Below are 23,040 nucleotides of genomic sequence, written 5' to 3'. Positions count from 1 at the left end.
TGAATAAGTAGAATGGTCAGTGATTACCAGGAACCAGGACAGAGAGAATGAACAGGTGGAGCATGGAAGATTTTTAGGACAGTGAAAGAATTCTGTATTATCCATGTAATAATAGATGCCTGTCATTATACACCTGTCAAAATTCACAGCAAGCTCAACACCAGGAGGCACCCCTAATATAAACTGCAGACTGTAGTTAATAGTAATGTATTGGTATTTCAGTTGTAACAATGTGTAACACCAATGCAAGATGTTAACAAGAGAAGCTATGGGCAGAAGAGAGAGAGAGAGAATCTCTACTATCTGCTTGTTTTCGTAAATCTAAAACTGTTCTCAAAAATAAAGTTTATTGTAATATGTGATGGTACATGCCTATGATCCCAGCAGCTCAGGAGGCTGAAACAGGAGGATTGCAAGTTCAAAAAGCCAGCCTTAGCAACTTAGTCAGGCTTTGTCTTAAAATTTTAAAAAATAAACATAAAAAAAGGACTGGAGATAGGCTCAGTGGTTAAGTGGTCCTGGGTTCAATTCCTAGTACCAAAAATAAATAAGTAAAATAAAGTTTATTATTTTTTAAAAGCTAAAATTTTTTTTTCCATACACCCAAAATGCTGAAAGAATTTAGCAACAGAAAGGTACAACATGAAATTTTAAAAAGAGTTTTTTTGGCAGAAAGCCAATGGAACCTGGAGGAAATATAGATCAGTGCAAAAGAATGAAGTATGGGTAAATATTTAAGATTGCTTTCTTAGTGCACCTCAGTCCTGAGGACTCCACTTCTCTATTCACCTCTGTGTGCTGGTGGTTTTATGATGGGAAAGTGTTACTTCTGCAGCTACAATAATGCCAAAATGTTTCTTATCCTCTGAGAGTCATAGACTGCACCTGTTCTTAAGGAGGAGCTCCCAATCCAGACAAAAAGCAGCAGCTGCCCTGGTCATGTCTGCTTAGGATCTGATGGTCAAGGGAGGCCACGTCAGGACTGACTGCAGGAAGGGAGAATAAAAAGCCCCACAAATGACATGCCAGCAGCTTTCCCCCAAAGTCCTCCTTATTCCCTTCTGCAGGGAAGTAGTGCCTCACAAGGACAGGTGTCCCTGGGCCAACCACTCCGTAGCCTCAGCCTCTTCCCTGCCCTACTCTTCTGACATCTCCTCTTGATGCTTTTTGCTTGAGGTCTCAAGTGTTCTTGTCCTCTGAAATACTTGCCCACAGACATCAAACAGTGCTGTTTTGCCAGTGCCTCAGAGTATGGGGGCAGTAGAATCCTAAGGAAGGGCTTAGAACTGGGCAAGGCTGAAGCCACAGGAATGACAAGATGCAGAATTTGCCACAAGGTGTCACCACTGCCTAGTTACTGTGTTGAGAGGAGGAGACAAATGAGATCATTTTAAAAGGAAGAAAGTAGTTCTTCCCCATTTTAATCCTTTTGTGGCCAGAGAATGAAATGAACAGTCTTCAGACAGGCATCAAGGCTTCTCTGCTATACATACCACAGTTACAACAAGCAATGCTGATGGGAAAAATACCAGTGGACTCAGCATGTTCACATGCAGAATGGTTGGGAAGGAGCTCTTAATATTTTCTCATCTTGATCATCTTGAACCACTTTAATAGAAGGCAATACACAGACCCTGGAAAGAGCTCTGCGAGGACCAACTTTTTTTTATATGAAGGGGATACTGGGGGTTGAATTCAGGGGCACTCAACAACTAAGCCACATCCTCAGCTCTATTTTTTTGAATTTTATTGAGTTGCTTAGTGCCTCACTTTTTGCTGAGGCTGGCTTTGAACTTGCAGCCCTCTTGTCTCAGCCTCCCAAATTGCTGGGATTACAGGCATGCACCACCACACCTGGCCTATGAAGACCAATTTTAAGCCACTTGTCTATCTCTGATGACCCTGTTGGTACACAGTCCTTACAAAGTAGTAGTATCAGGCTGGGTCATAGTTCAGTGGTAGAGTGCGTGCCTAGAGTGTGTGAGGCCTTGGGTTCCATCTCCAACACTGCAAAAAAAAAAAAAAAAAAAAAGAAAAGAAAGAAAGAAAAGATAGCAATAGTGTCAGACCAGGCTCAAGGCTGTCCACAGGACTCTGTAGTGGAGATGCCTTGAGGAGTGGTGTGTCTTGAGAGGTAGGAACCAGGGCCTCAATGGCACTGCTGTCCCAGACAGGAAGCTAGGGTCCCTCCCCTCCCCCTGCACCAGCCCTTCTTCCACTGCCCACTCTGCACTGTCTCTTGTGAATTCTAAGAGGGAAGTTCAAGAGGAGGTAACCTTGGAAATGTAGAGCCATGCCAGAAACCACTGCCTACAGCTGGAGGTGGACCTGACCTCAGTGGGAGAGGACAGCCACAACAGACAAATCCACTCCCTGGGCTCCAGGCAGGTGGCACCAGACTTGTGTGTGCAGGGAGGCTGAGGGTGGCAGCTGTGGTCAGAGTGGACCTCAGCTGAGAGCTGCTGATTAGCTGATGAGAGGTACAGAAAAGAGGAAACAGATCTGAGGGCAGCCTCTGAGGGTCAGAAGTGGTGAGTGACCTGGTCTTATGTGATTGGGAGAGGCACACAGCTGCCAGCTCCAAGTTGACTCCCCCAGGCAGCCCAGGGACAGAGGCTGAGTGGAGAGACACATTATGGAGGCCCACTCCTTGTCCTGTCCACCCAGACATCCCCAGTGACTCAAGGCTGGCCCTGGACCACCCTCCCCTCCCTCCCTCCATTCACTCTACACTATGTATGTCCACTGCAAGGGCAGATCCTGCTCTGGATGCTGGGGCCCAGGGTTAGTGTGATGAGACTCTGGTCTCAGGAATCTTGGGCTAACAAAAAGCCAGAAGCAAGTCAACAAAACCACCCGCTGCCCACTCTCCAGTATTTCACCTCTCACAGAATGTCAGATAGCAACCAAGCCCCACTCACCCCTCACTCCTCCACTCTGCCCTGGTCCTTGGTCAGCCCCACAGGTTCTGCAGCCTCCTCCTTCATATCAGCTTCTTTGCCCCTGCCTTGACACCAGGAGGGCTGGCCCTTGCTTCCCTCAGGTCCAGAGAATTCCCTGACAATCCTCGTGCCCATTTCCCCTCCCTGCTCTCTGGTAGTCTTCTCACCAAATATATCATTCTCCAGATGAGCCAGAGAATCTGCCTCCACTTCAAGGCATCTTCCATGTCTCCAGCCAGCTCCACTTGCCCTGAGGAACATTCAGGGCAACCCAGCAGGCAGTGACATCAATTGCTCTTTCCTCCAGGCACCCGAATGGTGCCCAGATACTTACCAGTTCTCCTCAGGCAGGGGCAAGCCAGGCATGAGCTCTGGGACTCTCCACTGCACCTGGGCTCTCCCGCTGGCACGGGGACTATGGCAGCTCCTTCTTCTCTGGCCCATCAGACATCCCCCCCATTAATGCTCATGGGGATACAACTGGCCTAGAACTCTTCCTCCTGCAGAGACAGGCCCTGGGGGCATCATCATGCAGCACCTGGGGCCAGCAGGCAAATCCTGGTTGCATAGCCAATACTCTGTGTGACCTGGAGCAGCTCATTGGGTCTCTCTGGGCCTCAGTTTTCCTGTCTGTATAATGGGAACAGTCATACTGCCTGCATCATGTGTGGCTGAGGGGTAGAAGGAGGCTGTACATTTTTAAAAGGCTCAGAATCAGTCTGGCCTTGTTTCTATCCTGTACCTGATCACAGTGGAGCAGGTTAGGGCTTCTGTGTGTGGCAGGGGAGCTGGAGCAGCTATTACTGAGTCCCTCTAGGTTTGAGTCTCAGATTATCCTATGGTCAAGGGTCCCCAGCAGTGGTCCTGGGGTTCATGGGTGGAACTGGTGAGCAACCTTGGTCTTCACAGCTCTGCAGGCAAGTCTCAGATGGGCTCCATGTGTTTTTAGTACTCGGCACCGCCAGATTTGTCTTCTGCTATTTTGACAACCTCTACAGAGAGAGCTATGACAGAATTAAAGACAAGGAAAATACTTTGACAGGTTGTGAAAGAAACAGATAAAAGTATGCCTAATTTAGCACAGGGTTCCCCTGAAGCAGAGATGAGGGGACAAGACACATCAATTACAGGACATGCCCCCAGCAACCTACTTCCTCCAACTAGCCCCTCCTGCTAATAATTCATTCAACTATAAACTTATCAGTTGACTAATAATCCACTAATGAGATTGGAGTCCTCATGATCCAACCACCTCCCTAAGCACCCCCTCAATCTGAACACTGCTGTACTGGGATACCAAGCTTTCAGCACATGAGCCTTTGGGGGACATTCTAAATACCACAACATCTCCTCTTACCTGATTTCTGCACCATACAGCCATCCCTGAGTGTTCCTCAGGGCCTGCCCCAACCCTCAGTCTGACCTTCTTTAACCCTCCCTGGGGCCGATACCTGCTGTGCAGAGAACCCCACGCCATCCCCAAGACTACCTTTCCCAACTCTGTGCCCCAGGGACCACAACAGCCACTGGGTATTCTCAGTATGCCCCCCCGCCAAGCAAGGCACCAACTCCATCAGCTCCCAGTCCTCACCCAGCTGAAGGCCATATGGCCACACAAGAGCTTCCAAGAAGGATAGTACCTTTATCTGAAAGATGTTAAGGATTTGGGACCCCAAACCTAGACTCCAGTACCTCCCTAATCCTGGAGTTGGGAGAGCAGAGTTTAGAAAACCTCAAGTTCATATAGGGTCAAAGTGGCCTCCTTGAGTTTCTTTAAGGATCAAGGGTCCTATACTCAGTGTTCCTTGTACACGGCATTCCTTCTCCAGGAATTTCCTCTATTCTACATCAATAGCCACATCCAAAACATTATTTCCCTCAGAGACCTTCAGAGACCTCCTCGGGGAGGGCTGCAGGAAACCTCATGCCTACTGCAGTCTGTGGCACCCACCTGCTGAGGGGATCCCATCATGACCAGCTTTGGGCCTGGCCAGCTACTGTGGGCAGACCTATATTCTTCCCAACAGGAGCCCTTGCTAGGGTCAGGCCAGGACCCAGTTTGTAACCCATCCATGACTGGGTGCTGCTCTTTCCTCAGTTGCCCACCAGTCAGTCCCCTCTTATGAACAGAGATGTCTGCTGGGATGTGGCCCCTGCACTCTGTCCCCACTTCCAAAGCTCTCCATGGCCACTACCCAGGCACCCACCTGAGGCAGTGATGCCAACCTCCAGGACCTCTTTCCCACCCATGTTGTGCATGGTCTCCAGGAATTCCACAGAGATCAGGGGCAGATGAGCCTGTTGTCAGACGCTGAGCTCACTAATGATGAGCTGGCCAACTGTTCTCACATGCATCAGAGGGTCTCAACACTGCTGCTCTTTGGAATTGTCTGGAAGGCTTTACAAGTTTTACGTCTGTGCTGAGTGTCATTAGGAAGAGGCTCTGGTCTGAGGGGCATTTCCCCTGACCCGCAGTGTTGAAGAGCAAGGACAAGGCAAGGCCTGCAGACCTTCAAAAGTGAAAGGAGTGGAGACCACATGCTGGGTGGGGAGAGGGCCGCCAGCCCCACTGGCTCTGCTCCTCACCTCCACCAGGTACAACAAGGGGTCCTGAGAACCCCCACCACTCTCTACCCTAGCAAGGGTCAGCATGGCCCCCACCTCCGGCCAACTCTGATTGGCTTTAGAATGACCACCTTAGACTGGAGCAGGACACTTCTGAATTGGCCTTGCCCACTCCTGGCCCAAACCCAACATCTGCTGCACTGCCACGAAGTGATAGAACCCCAGCCTCTGTCCCTGCCCCCAGAGGGACAGCAGCAAAGGGATACTCAGGAGGTCTTCTTATGGCTGTGCAGGTTCTACATGTCCCATTAGTGTACTGGCACCTACTCTGGCCCCTCTGGACACAGCGGTTGCCCTCCAGGTGTCTTGGTTCCTGTACAAATAAATGCAGCAAGAAAGCAGCCTGGATTTTCTGAGAATTGTCAGTGAAGGAGGGTCCTTTGCGTAGAAGAGCTCTGGGACTGCGTCCAGGAAATCAAAAATGCATTGACAGTTTGACATTTCAATCCAGGCTGAAAGTGACTAGAAGCCTCAAATCTAAATCTCATCAGGGGAGGCCAGAGCTCCACCTGACATAGTGTAACAATGAAGAGCTTCCACTACAAGACCAAAAAGCCAAAGCACGTTAGCTTAAAGGGAAAAGTGTGAAGGAATCCGTTGCCTCATATAGCTGGCAAAGTGGCTCTCTTCAGTTATGGCTAGACGCAGGCACTCCGAGGAATTCATCAGAGAGCGTCTCTTCCTCTCCCACCTCCTTTCCCAGCTCTGCCTTCTGCCAGAGCATCTGAATTCACTCCTGCTTATGTCGTGCAAGGAAGGAATGGCAACACCAATTCCATAACCTCAGTCTAAAACCCCAACAGGGACATTTTTCCCACACACACACCTAAGAGGAAACCCCTGGGAAGAAGTCAGATTTGTATTTGCATGGTCACATAAGGAGGGACAAGGCACAGTGACTCAGACCTTCTGTGACCACACCTGGGGAAAGGCAGCTCTAGCAGACATTGGCTGAGCTGGTGGGGGCGGGGCCCAGGTTGCTTTGTCCAGGAGACCAGAGATGGAAGAGCCCGCCCATCCTGACCACCCACAGCACCCCAGGAGGTAAAGCCAGGGCACCCCACAGACCATGGCACCACGCACAGTCAGACTTTTATTAGGAAATCACCCTCCAGGCGCACCATGGAGTACTGTGGGTCTAACATGTTTCCTGAGGAAGGAGGGTCACAGTACCAGAGCAGCCAGGGGCCCCGCAGCTGGCCCGGGAGTCCCAGCCACCACTGGGGCCTGACTGCCACCAGTACTCCTCCACAGCAACATGACTCAGCCGTAAGAACCGCCACAAACGCAACACGAGACATACGCCAGGGCACACACGTCTGCGCTACTTAAATAATAATAAATACAGAATCCCACTTGCCGCCGTCGTGCCTGAACGAAGGAACCCAAAAGGAAAAAGGAAACCAAAGCATGTTTCTCTCCACTGGGCCAAAAGGAGGAAATCCCCAAACTATCAAAATTCCTCAGTTACAAAATACTTCTTAAAAATTCCATATTAAAAGAATAAATAACAAAATATATAAAAAATAACTTGGTTGCATCAAAATTATGACTAGGAGTTGTATCCTGGTTTTCGTGGCCTATCTTATAGTCAAGTAGCCACTTTTGCTTTGATTTCGCTTATTCCACTCTTAGGGTGCCTTAGTGCAGGGTCTAGTTGAAAATATTACAAAATTAATAAATAAAATGTTAAATAAATAGCAAACATTAACATAAGAAGATGTGAATATAAATACTTACATCTGGACAAAATTAAATAATTTACAGAATAAGCTAACTACCTCCAACGTCTTCCAGGAGCTGCAGCTTCTCTACTTTAAATACTAATTCAGAATTGCTGTCACAAGGGACTTGGCTCTATTTACACAGTCGGAACATTGTGTTCTTAACACATTAAATTAAAATTCACCTTTTTTCACATCTTGAATGGATCTAAAAAGAAGTGAAACCTTGGTGGTCTCCCACTAGGAATTTACCCCTGACCTCACAGACACTGTGCCCACCTTGGCCACCTCACATAGAGATCAAGGCCAGCCAGCCATGACCAGATGACGTGGCAGTGATAAGCCAGGGGCCTGGGTGGAGATGCAGAAGCCGGGCTGCTTTCCAGGGGCCTCCCAGCTTGAACCCCATGAGCTGACTGGGCTGCTATGCTGTCTACTGTCTGGATTTTCATCTGGAAGGCCTACTCCTAACTTTACCTCTGGCACAGAGTTCTGCTCCACCCTTAACACAAAGCTGAACTAAATGAAAACAGAAAACACACTTGCCACAAGGGCCCTCACTGAGAACAGACACACAGCTCCAGCCATGTCCTCTGGGCTGAGACACTGGCCCACGGAGCCCACACTACCCTCCCAGTCTCTACAGACAAAGAATACTGTGGTTGCAAACTCCAAAACTTCCCTGAGAACCTTGTCCATGAGCTTCCACTGGAGTCTTTGAGCTGCTCTTCAGATTTCTTTCAGAAAACAAAAATAAATCACTTTGTAACTCTCCAGCTTCCCCAGGCACTTGCATGGGGAGGCCTCGGCCCCAGAGACAGGATTTCCAGGCACCCCTTTGGATGAACCCGCCCAAGGCTGCACCCAGGCTGCCAACGAGAAGTCACTGTGAGTTAGGGACCCCACTTCGAGGGGCAGGGTAAGGGAGGTAAACACAGGAGCCAGGGCGGGGTGCTCCTCCAAGCATCATGGCCTAGACCTGGATGCCCCTCACGGCCTGCTTGATGCTCTCCAGGAGGCCCTTGTTCTCAGGATTCTGGTAGCAGTCCTGATTGGAGTACATGTCGGTGAGGGTGCTCACATAGGCGTCAAAATTCTGTTCACATATTGGCTCCTAGAGAAAGAACTAGGTTAGCAAGTCCATCTACACAGTGGGCCCCATGTAGCAGAAATCAGTCTCATATGACCAGAGGCAACGCTGGTGGCTACCCCATCCTAGAAAGCCCACCAGGGTTTCTGTTTGCAGCGACCCCAGTGACAAGACCCTCTGCCTCAGACCCTCCTGCCCCAGATTCACAGGCTGCTCAGGAAAGTGAGAACTCAGCAGCTGACAACTGAGCAGGACCCAGAAGCAGAGGGGTGAGGGGCCAGCCGCCCTCCCCTGAAGGCCCAGCAGTGAAGCAGAGTTGCATACCAGGTGGGGAAGGCGGATGTTGGCGAGACTTTGGATGAGAGCCTGGCTCAGGCCGGACAGCTCCAGAAACAGGGCTTCATTCTGCTCCTCGATGAGCTTGTTCTCCTCCTCAATGCTCTTCAAGTTCTTCTCCATGGAGGAGATCTGAGGACGAGCCCAGGGGTGGGGGAGAAGTAGGCACCTGCTTCCCCATGGGGCCCTACCTCTAGGGAATTGCTGGCCCTGCCCCTGGGCACAAGAGGCAGAGCCCTCCATAAACAGCCTGTGCTCAGGGAGGTCAGGCATTGATGGGGGCTGTGTGTGGCCAGGAGCTATGTGTGGCCATGGTTCTGTGCTAAGGATGGGAAAGGACACAGGACAGAAGCACCCTGTGCTCATCTTAGCCACACCAGCCATGTGTCTCACTTCACCAAGCTTCCCAGTCCTGTCTCCAAGTTGTGAATGCCTGCACCCACCCCAGGGGTATCAGGATGCCTCTGGGTATTCCCCTCACCAAAAGACCAACCAACTGCCTCCACAGGTCTCCCAAGCAAGTCTTCTGCAGGTCAAGCACAAGGGTGGCCCCTTCCTTGCTTGCTATACCTCAGCCATGAGCCTGCACAGGGCCCCCAGGTCTCTGATATCAAGGGACAGCCCAAGCCTGTCTGGATATCTCCATGGAGCCCCAGAGAAGAGGCTTAGCTCCCGTGAGGATCATCTTAAGCAGGGATAGGAAGGTCCCTGTGGGAGACTGCAGGTAGGACCCAGCGAGTCCATCACTGGTGACAAGTGTGGCTTTAAAGGACTGGGGAAGGGGGAAGGCGCCTTTCCTTCGCATTCTACGGTGAGCACAATCCACCAATTTCCTTCAAAGGGGCGGCAAACACCTTCCAAAATAAGGCTAGTGAAATGCAACAACTTGTCTTTGAAACAAACAGGTTTGTTTTGTTTTTATATGGGGTCTCACTATGTTGCCCAAGCTGGTCTCAAACCGGTAGACTCATGAGATCCTTCCACCTCAGCCTCCTGAGTAGCTGGGACTACAGGCAGGAACTACTATAGGTCTGGCTCTTAAAAGGTAGGTTTTGCCCTCTAGAAAGAAGTATGGAGAGTCCTAGAAATACTGTGGATGGAACTACCACAAGACCCAGCTATCCCTCTCCTTGGTGTTTTCCCAAAAGATCTAAAATTTGCATACTACAGCAATACAGCCACATCAATGTTTATAATAGCACAATTCACAATAGCTAAATCATAGAATCAAGCCAGATGCATATCAACAGATGGATGCATTAAGAAATTGTGGAATATGTATACAGTGGAGTTCTACTTGCCATTAAAAAAGGATGTAATCCTAGCATTTTCCAGTAAAGGGATGGAAATGGAGAATAGCATGCTAAGTGAAATTAGCCCAACTCAGAAACTCAGCGGTGGAACATTTTCTCTCATATGTGGAAGCTAGAGCAAAATAAAGGGGAGGAAAGGATAGGATAACATAAAGAAGCAATCAATTACAAATTAACAGACAAGCAAAAGGAAATCTAGTAGAGGAAGGAGAATGGGAGAGAGGAGGGGGGCAGCAGGGGAAAAGAGGCAGAAATCAATTTTCATGAATGTTTGAGTTTCTCAAAATGAACCCAGCTACTAAGTATAACTCTAAAAAGAAAAGAAAAGGTGGGCTTGACAAATAATGAGAAGTAAGAGTTACTGCCTCAAGGACACTGCCACTAGGGGACAGGAAAGGCCCAGCCAAGGACCCTGTCACCCCATTGTCACTGCCTATGAACTGGAGGGCTCAGCATTGGCAGGGGCAGGACACAGTGAAAATCCTTTCTGAGCTCCATGGCTGATGCTGTTTTTATACGGGCTCCAGAGCCAGCAGAGAAATGAGCTGAGCACCAAGACACCTGGGGCTGGACCATGTCAGAAAGGGGCTGCCTATAAGAAGGGGCCTTGCCATCTTCCCATCTTCTCATTATTCCTTCTGCCTTGAAGGAGTTCCTCCTACATTCCCTGTAGGGGAATGGTCACCTTCTTGTCCCTTTGTACCCCCAGCCACTATGGGACACTCCTCCCATGCCACCAGCTCTGCTGTGACCCCATCAGCAGCCCCAGGGTGAGGTATGTTCTTGTTTTCAAAATAAGGCCTTCCCTGCTTTCTCCCGATCACCAGTGCTCACTAGGGGGAACCCTGTAAGCCAAGCATGACTCAGAGCAGTGAATCCTTGAACCACCACCAAACAGAGCAGGACCCACTCTGAACCCCATCCCACTGAGAAAGAAACAGGAATGAAAAGGTGGAGGTGTAGAGGCCACTCTATCGATGGGGGACTGTGCTGGGGAGTCTGGCTTCAGTTCAGGCCAAGCACCACGCTCAAGGGCTGCCAGGACTAATGAGGCCAGAAACTCCAACAGGGCAATATCCCTCATGAAGTGCTAATGCTGAAGGACCACTCGCACCCTGAGACTGATCCAGTAGGATGACTAGCACCAGTGGGACCCAAGGCCCCAGGAGTGAACAGTACCAGCACTGCCAGGTAGTGGGTGGGCAGCCAGCCAGCCCACACTAAGTCTCCCTGCATGCCAGGCATAGGCTCTCAATCAGCTCAGCTCAGACAGCATTGATGGACACTATGTCATCTCCAGGATGAACTGTGGAAGGGCAGAGACAGGCAGGAGCAACAGCACCCACCTGGGACTGTAGCTGTACCATGGCAGCTTCCATCTCCGAGTTGGACTCGTTCAGGTCTCGGATCTCCTGGTTCAGCTGCTTGATCTCCTCGTCATTCTCCAGCACTATCCCAAAAAGAAACCTCAAATGTAGCCTGACCTCAGGCCCAGACGGCAAGTAGGGTGCAAGGGGCCTGCTGCACAGGTGGAGCAGAGGTCCTCACAGGGCCCTTAAGCTCCTCTCTCTTGGGCTGGGATCCCACATTCCCCTCTTGGAAACCTGTCTTGGCAATGAGATGACAGTTGTTCTGCCTACTGCCCTGGGCCCTGGTGGGAAGGCCTGAGTCTATTTGCAGGTTCTAACCACTGAGACAAAAGGGGAGGAGTATTCAGAAATGAGTCTCTTTCCACATCCACAACCCCATGGACATAGCTTCTGGTGCTGAAGAGGGCTCTCTGATGCCAGTGATCACCAAAGCCCCAGGTCAGAGCAGGCATGACCACTCAAATGAAGGCCAAGGGAATCCAGACATGGGCATTAAGAACTTGAGAAGCATGGGCAGGCCTGGCAGCTCAGGACTGTACTGTATCTACCACGACTCATTCCTGGAGAGGTTGGCCTCCCTACTCCCTCCCCAGGGATAGCTCCAAAGGGCATCCTTACCATCACTGGTCTTGAATTTGGGGCTGAGAACCTCGTCCCCTGAGAGTTTTCCCTTCTTTCCAGCAAAGGTTGCTCTGGGACAGCCAGACAAACTGGAAGCAGATGTCATTCATTAGTGACCATCCCAGGGTCACACACCAAGAAATAGCCCAGGTCACACACCATGACCAGCCCAGGGACACAATTCTTGAGTCAATCCAGAGTCATACACAGTGAATGGTCTTAGACAAGCTCCATCTCACTCAGATGACCCTGAGGTTCTCTCTGGCAGAACTGCTCCACATCAGCTTCCTGCCCTCCTGGGGAGTCAGAGGTAACAGCCAGGCAAGGCAGGGGCCAGGATGAGTCTTCTCTGAGCACAGCCTATCTGGCACAGTAACAGCTGACCCATGAGTAGTGTGACTCGGGGCATAACTGCTCCCAGGCACTGCTTCCTCTGGGGCCTGAGGGCCACAAGACCTACTTGCTGGCACCTTTCAAGTCTGACTTCCCAGAGGAACCCTTGCAGCTGACTACCCAAAAGAGCCTCCAAGGTGTGGTTCCATGACACTGATGACTTCTTGATTCATAAGAATTGTGGGTCATCAGGCCTGATTTCAGGTTCACGCAGTGACCCATCTACAACACGGACGTAGGCTGTTTGTGTTGGAAAACAGATCCTTTACTTATGCCTGCAAATGCCCAGGGAGCAGTAAAAAGCAGGACGGAGCTTGGCAGCTCTCTTAATTTTTTATCTATATCTCCTTTATTACCTTAAACTTTGGTTTGGATTCCTGCTCAGTTCTACACCTAGCATGTTAATCTGAGTGTTCGTCGAAAAACTGGTAACTTAAGGTTGATTATCCCTAATTTATTTAACCCATTACTCTCATCCTCCTTCAAGACTGAGAACCCCAAGATAAGAATAACTAAGGTATTTAAAATACATTGTCAATGACCAGCTTTTTTTTTTTTTTGTACAGAGGATTGAACTCAGGGGCACTTTAACCACTGAGCTACATCCTTTGCCCTTTTTATACTTTATTTAGAGATGGGGTCTCACTAAGTTGCCTCTCTAAGTTGCTAAGGCTGGCTTTGAACTTGTGATCCTCCTGCCTCAGCCTCCAGAGCCCCTGAGATTACAGGCGTGTGCCTTGTTGTTTGGCTCAATGACCAGCTTTTTTTTTTTCAACATTCTGCTTTTTACCAAGCAGAAGTTTGCAGTCAGATTGCCCTATGACCGACAGCCCCCCTAAGCAGGATCAGTCATCTCTGGATCGATCATCTCACAATAGGAGTCAAATTGCCCTCAAGCAATGACTAAGAATGAGGCCTCCCCAGAGCTGAAGCTGTCTGGAACCAGATCACAGCTTGATGGAGACTCCTTGATCATTCACAACTTTAGCCCCTGGCCCAGTTCTTCCTGTTCACACCTGAAGTTCATGTCAGTATCCCTGAAGGCAGTTCTCATTCTTTGCAACATAACTACACTGATTCCACTCATTTCCTACTTCTCACCATGACTTTTGTTTGTTTTCTTCCAGGTGAGTAGCTAGACCTACTCTGTTAGGACTCCAGAGTTGGCTCTCTGGCCTGAGTCCAATAACCATCCACATCAAGAGTGAAGGCTGAGGAAGTGCTCAGGAAGCCCTCTGTACACCAGCCCAGCAGCCTCCTCTGGGGCCTTCTTGGACTCTCCCTTGTGGCCTGTGGCCTTTGGCCATCCCAGATGCCCAAGTGAGACCTGATCTCTGCTCTGCCCCTGACCAGGTCACCGCACTCACAGAGGCAGTCTGGAGAGATCCTAGCTTAGGACTTTCTGTCTCTTCTTCCAACAGGCAGGTCCTCCCCAGCTCCAGCCATGCCAAGGGTCTGACCTTCAGTCAGCTGGAGTGAGTTCCTGGATCGCTCTCAGAGACCTCTTTCCCACCTTCTCTGATGTTTTCCCCAGAACCCTGACTACCACGCTTCATCTGAGGTAACTTGCTCCTCTGTCTACTCCGTCTGTTTCCCCACTCATCCTGCCCAAAACTCTGAAAGGGAAAGAGCTGGCTGGCCTTCAGCCTCTGCTCTATCACCAGGCCTTGGAGCAAGATGGGCTCTCAGGAAATGCTTTTGTTGGATGAATACATTAATCAACCTTGCAGAAGGAGGAAGGAAGGAAGGAGAGAAGGAAGGGAAGTGGAGGGGAGAAGAAGGAAGTGGAAGGGCAGGGAAAGGGACTTCTAACAGGACTAGTCACTGACCCCATGCTCCTCAGCCACCACTGTGACCGCCAGCACAAACAGGAAGGAAAGACGATGGAACAAGGTGAGAACCAAGAGCACTACCCAGGCCCACGGCCCAAGCAAGAAGGGGTCTAGTCTCCAGATACCTGAAAAGCAGGGTCTCTGCTCAAAGTTCGGATAAGGGGCCCCAGTGAAGGGGGCAGGACAGGAGACATTTTTTCCTGAAAGTTGACAGCCTAAAAGACAATTTTCTCAGACATGGCCTGAATAAGTGTGACTCCAGCCTAGAGAGACTCCCTCGGGGCCTGGAGAGCAGCTACCAGAGCAGACACAAGTGGAGAGCAACATAAATACCATCGGCACCAACAGAGCCTTCGTGGGCTTCCCCTGGGCAGCTTCCCATATGGCCTCACTTCTTCCTCTGGGAGCTACTGGCCCCATTGAGCCTTTCTCCTTCCCCCCAGGAGCCTTGTCCCGACCCAACACCAGAGTTCCTGATTGCTGACATAGAGGCAGAGTGTGTGGGACAGTTACCTCCGGTGGGTGAGGAAGCTCCCGTTGGCATGGCCAGAGCCATCACAGCCTGGGGTGGGGCAAGTTGGCCCCTCGTTCTTCAGCGCCTTCCAGGAGAAGGATGAGCCATTGAGGGAGCCCTCTTTCTGCCTCCGGGCGGCCAGAGGGCAGCCAGATGCACTTCTGTGAGAGGCATATTTGCCACTGATGTGACCAAGCCCCACACAGCCTGGAACCGGGCACCTGGACATAAAAAGGCTGAGGTGACCACAGAGGCACTGGTGTAGGGGGAACTTGGAGACCCACCAGCTCCTAAGTGAGGCAGGAGGATCGCAGAGTCCTGGAGCCTAGGGAAGAGCCTGGCCTTCCAGGTAAGATTCGAAGGCCACATGGCCTGCCTTCCCCCTCTCTCTTGGCCTCAGAGCCCCTGCTTGGCTGCAAATCAGGAGGACAGCCAGGGGCAGCAGGGGCCTGCCATCACTGAGACCAGGCATGGCATCCATGGTTGTCCCGGAAACACAAGCCTAGATATCCCATAATCGTCTTGCCTGTGGCTGCCCAAGAGTGGCTTTTCCTTTGCTCCAGATGTTCAAGGAGAGGAGCAGAAACCTTTATGTAAATTATATAAGTACAGAATGGAAAATGCCCCAGGCACAACTTGTGGGACCCTGTCTGAGTGTCTGTCCTCACACCTCAGGGAGGGATATGGACCAGGGAGATTTAGGGAACCAGTCACCCAGAAACCAACACCTGACCCAGACCAGATTCTCAGCCTGACAGTTCTCAGTTTTCTCCCACCCACAAAGTTCATCCTGATGGTCTGTCACTCACTCACTGTGGGTGGGAATACCTGAAAAGGGGTACAGCCCCAAGAGGCATCACTGCCCTGTTTTATAGTGGTCTTGGGGCACAGAGAAGTCAGGAGGCAGGACCCCCTCAGGAGGACAGAGGGCTATCAGCAGAGGCCCCTGCTGTGGGAGCAGGAGGAGGTCACAGCCTCCCAGTGCTGGTAGGGAGGGCAGTTCCAGGGCCTTGACCCACACTGTGGCCTCATCTCAAAGGCCACCCATGTAGACAACTTCCAGCCATCTTTTCTAGGGTTCTTCTTCCTCTTCTGTCCACACTGCCCATCTCTTGCCTCTCCTCCCCTTCTCACTCATCTGGCCGCCCAGTGTAAGACAGCGTAGGATGTCCACTGGGCCGGTGAAAGGACATCTCAGCTTCTAGTCTAGAGCAGGGACTCTGCCCAGGGCTCCCAGGAGGGCTTTGGTGGGGGTTAACATTTAATGTTCAGCCCCTCAAACCTGGATGCCTCCCAGCCATAGGGCCTGAGGATGCCTGGCCTGGCCTGGCCAAGACAGGTTGAGGGCTTGGGCCAAGAGGAGGCAACTGACAAGTACCTAGTCTCCCAAGATCCAGGGACCAAATGAAGGTGGTGTTTCAGTTGCTCCATGCAGTTCAGTCTGGATTCTTTCTAACCACTTTGTTGCAAAACTCTAACTCTCCCTAGAATGGCATTCATGAGGGTTATTTCAGGCGTGATTTCTTTCTCTTAAAATCTGGTATCAAATCTTCAGAGACATCATGTGACTTTGTATAGAGAAATACATGGGGCACTGAGCCACAGGGTTTCCATGCTTCTCAGGTGAGTTGGTTTCTTGGAGTAGATGGTGGGGCCCAGAAACTGCATGTGGTGACATGAGAAATGGAGCCAAGAGAGCAGGGACCAGAGGAACATTTCACAAGTCAGATGCAGTGTGGCTGGTGGCACAGACCTCCTCCAGGTGGACAGAGAGAGCAGGTCCTGACCCCCACACTGGAACAGTTGTCAACTTCTTGACCAGTTATAAAGTGGTGGCAACCGGGGTTCACCACAAAGTGCTGACAAGACTTATCTTCCAACAGGCAAACATAAATTGGAGCTCTTCCTCCACAGCCTTGCAAAACCACGGCTCATGCCTGCTAACAAAATCCTTTCTCTCAGCAGGACATGGTGCATCCATTAAAGTTTCTGCTTTGGTCTGCATTTACTAAAAGATGGTGGTTAATTATAAATATGGTTAAGGTTTATGGCTAAGGGGAGGCCCTATAAAATGGACATGCTGTGGAACTATTAGGAACTCCGTCCATCCTGCAAATGCTGGACAGTTTCTAAAGGTCACAAGCTCCACTTGGCTTGGCTGCAGAACTCTTGCTTTTTAAAAAGCAAAGTTGATAGCACATTAGAAGGAGGAAGATCATTTTTCCCAGTTAATTTGAAAAATGCTGATCTTGATTTTAATCATTTGCAAATGCAGCACAACTCATTTGTGATACCCCTGCCAGCAGGGTCTTTGCTGAATATATAAAAGCAATGTGTTTGTAGGGTCACGGGCAGCTCTTGGACTCTCGGGAGGAGTACTTTTCTCCACCCAAGCATTTATCATGCCAGACTTATGATTCTAACAACCACGCATTTCACACTATCAATATGGCTATTTACTGTAATAATGGAGTAACTACATCTTACTAGACCAAGCAGCTGGTGGGGGCATCCCCTTCTGAAGGATATGACACTGCTTTAGGCCCCTTCTCTGTGGCTAAGTAAATGTTCAGGAATAGCTGGGGCAAGCTCTGAAGAGGAGTACTGGAACCTCAGGTCCAGGTGCCCCTCTGTGAGATGCATGGCTGTGTGTGGCCCAGCAAGTGACACAACCTGGGCAGGTTGCTTCCTGTGAGCCCTTAGGACCTGCCCCAACCAACCAACCCCAAGACTCGCATCAACCAGGTAGCCAGAGCCATTCCACTGTTATCCTGGAGGGGACCCATGGCCCACTTTGGCAGGTTGGCCAGTGAGTCCCCCTGTTGGAGCCTGAAGCACAGCCTGGCCTCCGCCTGCAAGTAGACAGTGCAGGGGACTAGTTCCCTACAGAGAGAACAAGCCTGCAATGATGCCAGACCCCCCGAAACAGGTGAGCCCCGCTCTGCCCAGTGAGCAGGCAGCCTTCCTACCTCAGGGACCTGGGTCATCTAAGGTTAAGGATGTCTTCTTTCCTCCCCACAGGAGGGTCTGAGTCCCACTTTCAACACTCCCAGACTTTCCCACTCCTGGCTTTGCACAGGTGAGCAGGTTGGTGGACACACAGGATTCAAAGACTTGATGGCCCCCTAACCATCCTCCTCTCCTGAATCTGCACCTGACTTTTCCTACCAGAGAAAAGTTGTGCAGATTGCAAGGCCCATGCACACCTGTGGCCAGCCTGAGGCCATAGGACACTCAGCCTGCCCCATTAAATACCTCCAACCTGAGCTGAGCCCAGAGAGGGACTGTCACACACGTGCCCTCACTACAATACCCAGGCATTGATGCACTGGGTTTGAGCACTTCATAAAAAGAAGATTGCCATCAATCGGTTTGAATATCAGTTACAATGAAAGGGAAATCTAGAATGAGTCTGGTTTTAGAATCATGATACATAGGAAAACCTCCACTCTGCACAGCAGTGGAGGGCCAAACATACTTCATCAGCTCAGGGTCCTCCTTGTCATCCTTGGTGGGTGTCACCTTAAGTCCACTCTTCTTGGCACGTGGGCAGCCTGACAAGCTGGTTTTAAAAGAGGAGAAATGCCAGCTCAGTCCCAGAACAGCAGCTCCCTTGCCATCCACCCCATCCCATCCCATCCCCTCGAGCTCTGGGACCCCGCAGGGCAGAAAGAAGCCAGGGCAGATCAGTCAATCAGTCATTTGGAGCATAGTCCACGGACACAGAGCCTTTGCACAGGGCAATAGAGTCAGGAATGGGAAGAATCCTCATGAGCCTCTAACCTTGACCCTTTGTCTTTATCTCACACTGCAAGGGGCCACTTGATCAGGTTCCAGATGTACCAATAATTCAGGCAGACGGAAAAGAGCTCTGATTAGTAGCAACATTAAGAGTGCCTTATTCTAAACTTTACAAATTTGTCTAGGACAGAGACCCCACACATACCCCACCCTGCTGCAGGCCCCTAACTTACCTCCGATGTGAAGCGTAGTTCCCTGTTATATGGCCAGAGCCGTCACAGCCCGGTGTGGGGCACCTGAAGGGGAAAGTGAGATGAGCATGGAGCCTGTGATGGTGTTCACCTCTCTAGGCCTGGCCCTTGAGGAAGCAGATTGCCTTCCCAGCCCAGGGCCCCCTCCTTGAACAGCAACACACCCAGCCGCTTCTGCCCGCAATGGGCATCCACAGGGTCATCTCGAGGCCTTAGCATTTCTCCCATTTGCCCAGGAGCAGGGGTGGGGGTGATCTGGAAGGCTGAGGAGAGAAGCCCAAGGGGCCCAGCTGTACACCAGGCACCAAGGTGAGATGTGGGGGCCACTGTAATCAAAAGCAAAGATGGACTCCAGCTGGCCATTTATCTGGCTCTAATCTAGACTAGAAGCATCCAGAGTGCACCTGAGCCCTGACTTCAAACACAAGGGCTCAAAGGGCACACCTTGCTCCTGAGACAGCTCTGTCCTCCCAGCTGCACTGTGGCCTTGCTCTCAGGGAGAATGCACTGGGGCTGAGGAAACCAATGGGTGCTCCCTGAGCACCTGCCTTGTGGCTGCTGCAGGACTGATCCCGGTGCAGTGTGTGTAGAATTCACGTAACCAGTGACTTTGTGTTGGCTACTACCACAGGGTAAGAAGGGAAGACACAAAACACAGAAGTCCAACTTTATACACCCCAAAATGTTTGATGAACACATCATATAAGGTGGTATTATAAGCATGAACGTTCTTATTTTCTCCCAAACGACAACCAAAATAAAATGTTAGCCCTGGCAGGTGTTAGGATGGGGAGGAGGGCTGACTCAGCAGGTGGGCCTATCTCCCCTTTGGATCTGCTCTGCAATTCACCCCTTGTGAGGGTGCTGGCCTGCAGGCCAGGTGAGTGCTGTTCCTGGCACTCTGCACCAGAGAAGCATCTGGCAGACCTCAGGTGTACACTCATGGTGGTGGTCACTTGGTGGCCAGGGTGGCAGACCCAGGCTTTTAGGCAGAGATGAGTGGCACCAGTGGTGAGGTGTAGACACACCCACTGGTCCTGGTGAGTCTCAACTGGGCCCATGACTCCCACAGGAAGCAGGTACTCGACCCATGGCATCCCTGCACTTCTTGCTGAGGTCTGATACAATGGCTTCTCCCAAGAGTTGTGTCCAGGAGAAGACAGTGTTCACAGCATCAGAAGGGCAGTTGTCCTAAATATGCTCCTATGAGCTGTACAGGGTCAGTCGCAGGAACTGGAGCCCCCACCACCCCTCCCACCACTTGTCTCCAGTTGCCTTGTCTGGGCAAAAGAATCCATGCCTGATGGACATGTTCTGTGTGGGTAGCACATACTGTGACCCCATCTGAGGGCTCTAGGAGTGACCTTGCCCTGTGCAGAGCCTCCCAGGCCCTGCAGATGTGTGGCTCCCCCTGGACCCCTCACACACAACTCCTGGGCACACAGTCACACAGAAAGGGGAACAAGTGCCTGTGGGCTTCTCTTATGGGGAAAAATCCTCATAAGAGTCTTTGCATGTGTTGAGAGGGAAGCCACCAAAAGACTCATCTTCCCCAATCTTGCCAGAGCAACACCCACTCAGGAGGATAAAGAGTGCACCAGGGAACAGAGGCAGGGAGGACCCCGCCACCACCACCCACAATCACCAGGCCACACTGTGGTCAGAGAGAAACAGGTGATGGCACCCCAGAAAGACCTCCAGAGCCAAGAGAAGCTCTGGGGCGTGGGGCCCATCAGCCCCCTCTCCCATGCCTTGCTGAGGCTGAGCAGCTCATTACACACAAGGGAGAATTTTTGCTGCTATTTCTACTAAAGTTTTGTGTTAAAGTTCACAGATTCTCAGTCTCAGGAGGACCCTGACTTCCCAGCAACTGTCTCCTGATAGGATCATGCAAGTTTCCTTCATCAGCCGGGAGCATTGACTAGCTTAGGCTATGAAAACCATGAAAACCGTCATCATGAGAAAAGAAAGCAGAATTGGAAAGGAAAACAGAACATAAGAGAGATGGCAAGAGATGGGTGGTGTGGGATCCCCAAGGCTGCAGAACTTAGTGCTCCCACTTTGGGTTTCCAGGCCCAGAAATGGTGGGGCAGAGAGTTAATGAGTAAATGTGTAAGCCCACCAAGGTGCCCACCTGCTGTTCACTCTCAGAAGGGAACCCAGTGGGACACTCTCCTCCACAGGGGCTAGAGACAAGGCTGCAGGGTGGGAGCTGGAGACCCAGGATTCCAGTCCTACCCTAAACCAGCCCTGCTCTCCTCATCCCAAAAGCTACGTCCAGCTTCTCTCTGGCCCCAAGACCAAGCAAGGGAGTCTTGACCTGGATTCAGGGCCTCCTAATATAAAGCCCAAGTAGAGTGGGCCAGTCCCAGGGACATAAACTACAGAAATGAGAGTGACACCTCCTTCTGCCAAGGCCTCCACTCAGCCCTGGGGCCCAGGATGAGGTCTCTGCAGATCAGGGTCATGGTGTCTATAATGTCACAGCTCAGCCAAAAGCCTGAGAGCCAAAGAAAACAACTGTTCCCAACTCCAGTCCCAAGAGGACAGATGCCTTGAAACCTCTGGGTGCCTGCCTCACGGGTGCAGGACACCCCAAGCAGCTGGCTGGAGCCCACGGGGCCTGTCCTGCCATGTGTTAGGAGCAGGGAGGTGCAGAAGCAGAAAAGGAGCCAGCAGAGAAGGCAAGAGCAGCGGGGGGGGGGGGGGGGGAACACTGGGGGGTGCTGGGACAGAACAGAGCAGCTGAGGGTTGCAGGAGAAGGAAGCAAGGAGCTCTCTTGCGCCATTGATTCCATTTCACTCAGCAAGAGCAGCACGGCCTGCAGCCACTAGTCACGGCAGGACTTGTAAGCCACAGCCAGTTCTGGCCTTTCTCTAGATCTCTAGGGCTCTGGGCAAAGCAGACCCAGGCAGCCCTGTGGGATCCTCCAGAGAGGCTGGGGAGGGGCCAGGACTGTGCAGGAACCTGTGTCAGCCCTGGCTCCAGCCCAGGGGAGAAGCCATGGCAATACCAGAGCAGGGCCACAGGTGGCAGCGCAGCCCCAGCCAGGCAGAAGCAGCCCTTCCTCAGGCATGGCCCCTGCCCACTCCAGGAGAGCAGTGACCAGCCCAGGTGGCATCTTGGAGAGAGCTGACTTTGGCAGGAGCCTCATGAAGGAAAGAGCAAAGCAAGGGAACTGCCCAAGAGACAGGGGGTCAGGGAGCGCAAACATACTTGAGGTCAGCAGAGTGGGCAGCCATGAGGTTTCTGAGGCTCTTGTCAGCAAGAGGGCAACCAGAGAGGCTGAAAGAGAAGAGATGGGATACGGGGTAAGCCACAGAGGGGGAGCAGAGAAGGAGAAGAGGAAGACCCCCCAGAAAGCACCATGGCCCGGCCAGAGGAGCAGGGGACGAACCTGCGGTGGGAGGCATAGTTCCCAGTGATGTGGCCACTGCCGTCACAGCCAGGGGTGGGACAACTGGACAAAGGAAAAAGAGCATCAGAACCCAGCACGACGTGCACTGCAGGTGCTGCAGTGGATGGCCAGGCCTCTCCTGGCCCCCAGCCCCCGGGGGAGAGCCCTCGCCTCAGACTGGAAGCTTGGCCCACGCAGTTTAACTCAAGAAGGAAAAGCTGGACTTGAAGTTCAGATGCCTCCGAAGCACAGGTGCTGAGCATTCGCACCTGTGCTGTGTACTCATGTCTGGACACCTAGGCAGGGCCCTTCCCGCTTTAGCCCCTGAAGCAGCATGTCCTCCCCTAAGGATAAGAACCTGGGACCAGCACCCAGGGAAGGTCAGCCCCAAGGCAGAAGGGCATAAGTGGGGCTCTGGGTGGGGAGAGGAGGACCTGGTCACTCTGGCACAGGTGCCAGGCACAGCCCCCCACAATCCTCTAGGGGAAGAAGGTGGTTGGCAGTCTGGGGTGAAACAGTGGCTGCTAGAGCTGAGGGTGGAGACCAGGCAGTGTGCTCTGGGCCCAGGCAGGGGTCTAGCTGTGGAGAGAAGGCTGGGCCTCTGTTGCACCGAGGGTTCCTGTGGAGTTTCTGTTCGTGACTCCTTGGACCCCGTCCTGCTCTGCTCTGTCCTGCTCTGCAGGCTGGCCAAAGACTCTTCCTTGTTCTTAATTGCTTTAGAGGATCCCATTAATGCCCAGCACAGCAGTAACAGGAAATGTCTGTCACCATGAGGGCTGCCTGGCTGAAGGTGGTGGAGCCAGGCAGGAGAGGCCCTGAACTGAGACAACCCAGCTGCTGTAGGTGATGACCAGGCCTGCTCCTCCCAGACTGCAGGTGTGACAGCTTAC

General features: G+C 51.6%; 1 protein-coding gene across 11 annotated transcripts in view; it reads right to left on the bottom strand.

Moving 5' to 3' along the window:
- Nucleotides 1-6,647: 6,647 nt before the first annotated feature.
- The window catches only part of Myt1 (myelin transcription factor 1), a 61,758-nt gene continuing 45,365 nt past the window's right edge, over nt 6,648-23,040 (bottom strand). For 7 of the 11 annotated variants that reach the window (XM_021726451.3, XM_040275492.2, XM_021726449.3 and 4 more), the window contains 9 exons: nt 22,151-22,213; nt 21,970-22,038; nt 18,735-18,797; nt 18,239-18,322; nt 14,760-14,981; nt 12,019-12,110; nt 11,377-11,480; nt 8,706-8,849; nt 6,648-8,405 (listed from right to left, as the gene is read on the bottom strand). In XM_021726451.3, the coding sequence (XP_021582126.2) occupies nt 8,265-8,405; nt 8,706-8,849; nt 11,377-11,480; nt 12,019-12,110; nt 14,760-14,981; nt 18,239-18,322; nt 18,735-18,797; nt 21,970-22,038; nt 22,151-22,213 (982 nt within the window). In that variant the 3' untranslated portion in view covers nt 6,648-8,264. Of the gene's footprint in view, nt 8,406-8,705; nt 8,850-11,376; nt 11,481-12,018; nt 14,264-14,759; nt 14,982-18,238; nt 18,323-18,543; nt 18,582-18,734; nt 18,798-21,969; nt 22,039-22,150; nt 22,214-23,040 lie in introns of those variants that run through there. The other 4 variants (XM_040275489.2, XM_078052263.1, XM_078052264.1 and 1 more) reach the window with 4 other exon arrangements.

The sequence above is a fragment of the Ictidomys tridecemlineatus genome, chromosome 5 (assembly GCF_052094955.1).
Source record: "Ictidomys tridecemlineatus isolate mIctTri1 chromosome 5, mIctTri1.hap1, whole genome shotgun sequence".
Taxonomy (NCBI): domain Eukaryota; kingdom Metazoa; phylum Chordata; class Mammalia; order Rodentia; family Sciuridae; genus Ictidomys; species Ictidomys tridecemlineatus.
This window is presented reverse-complemented; position numbering and strand designations above follow the sequence as displayed.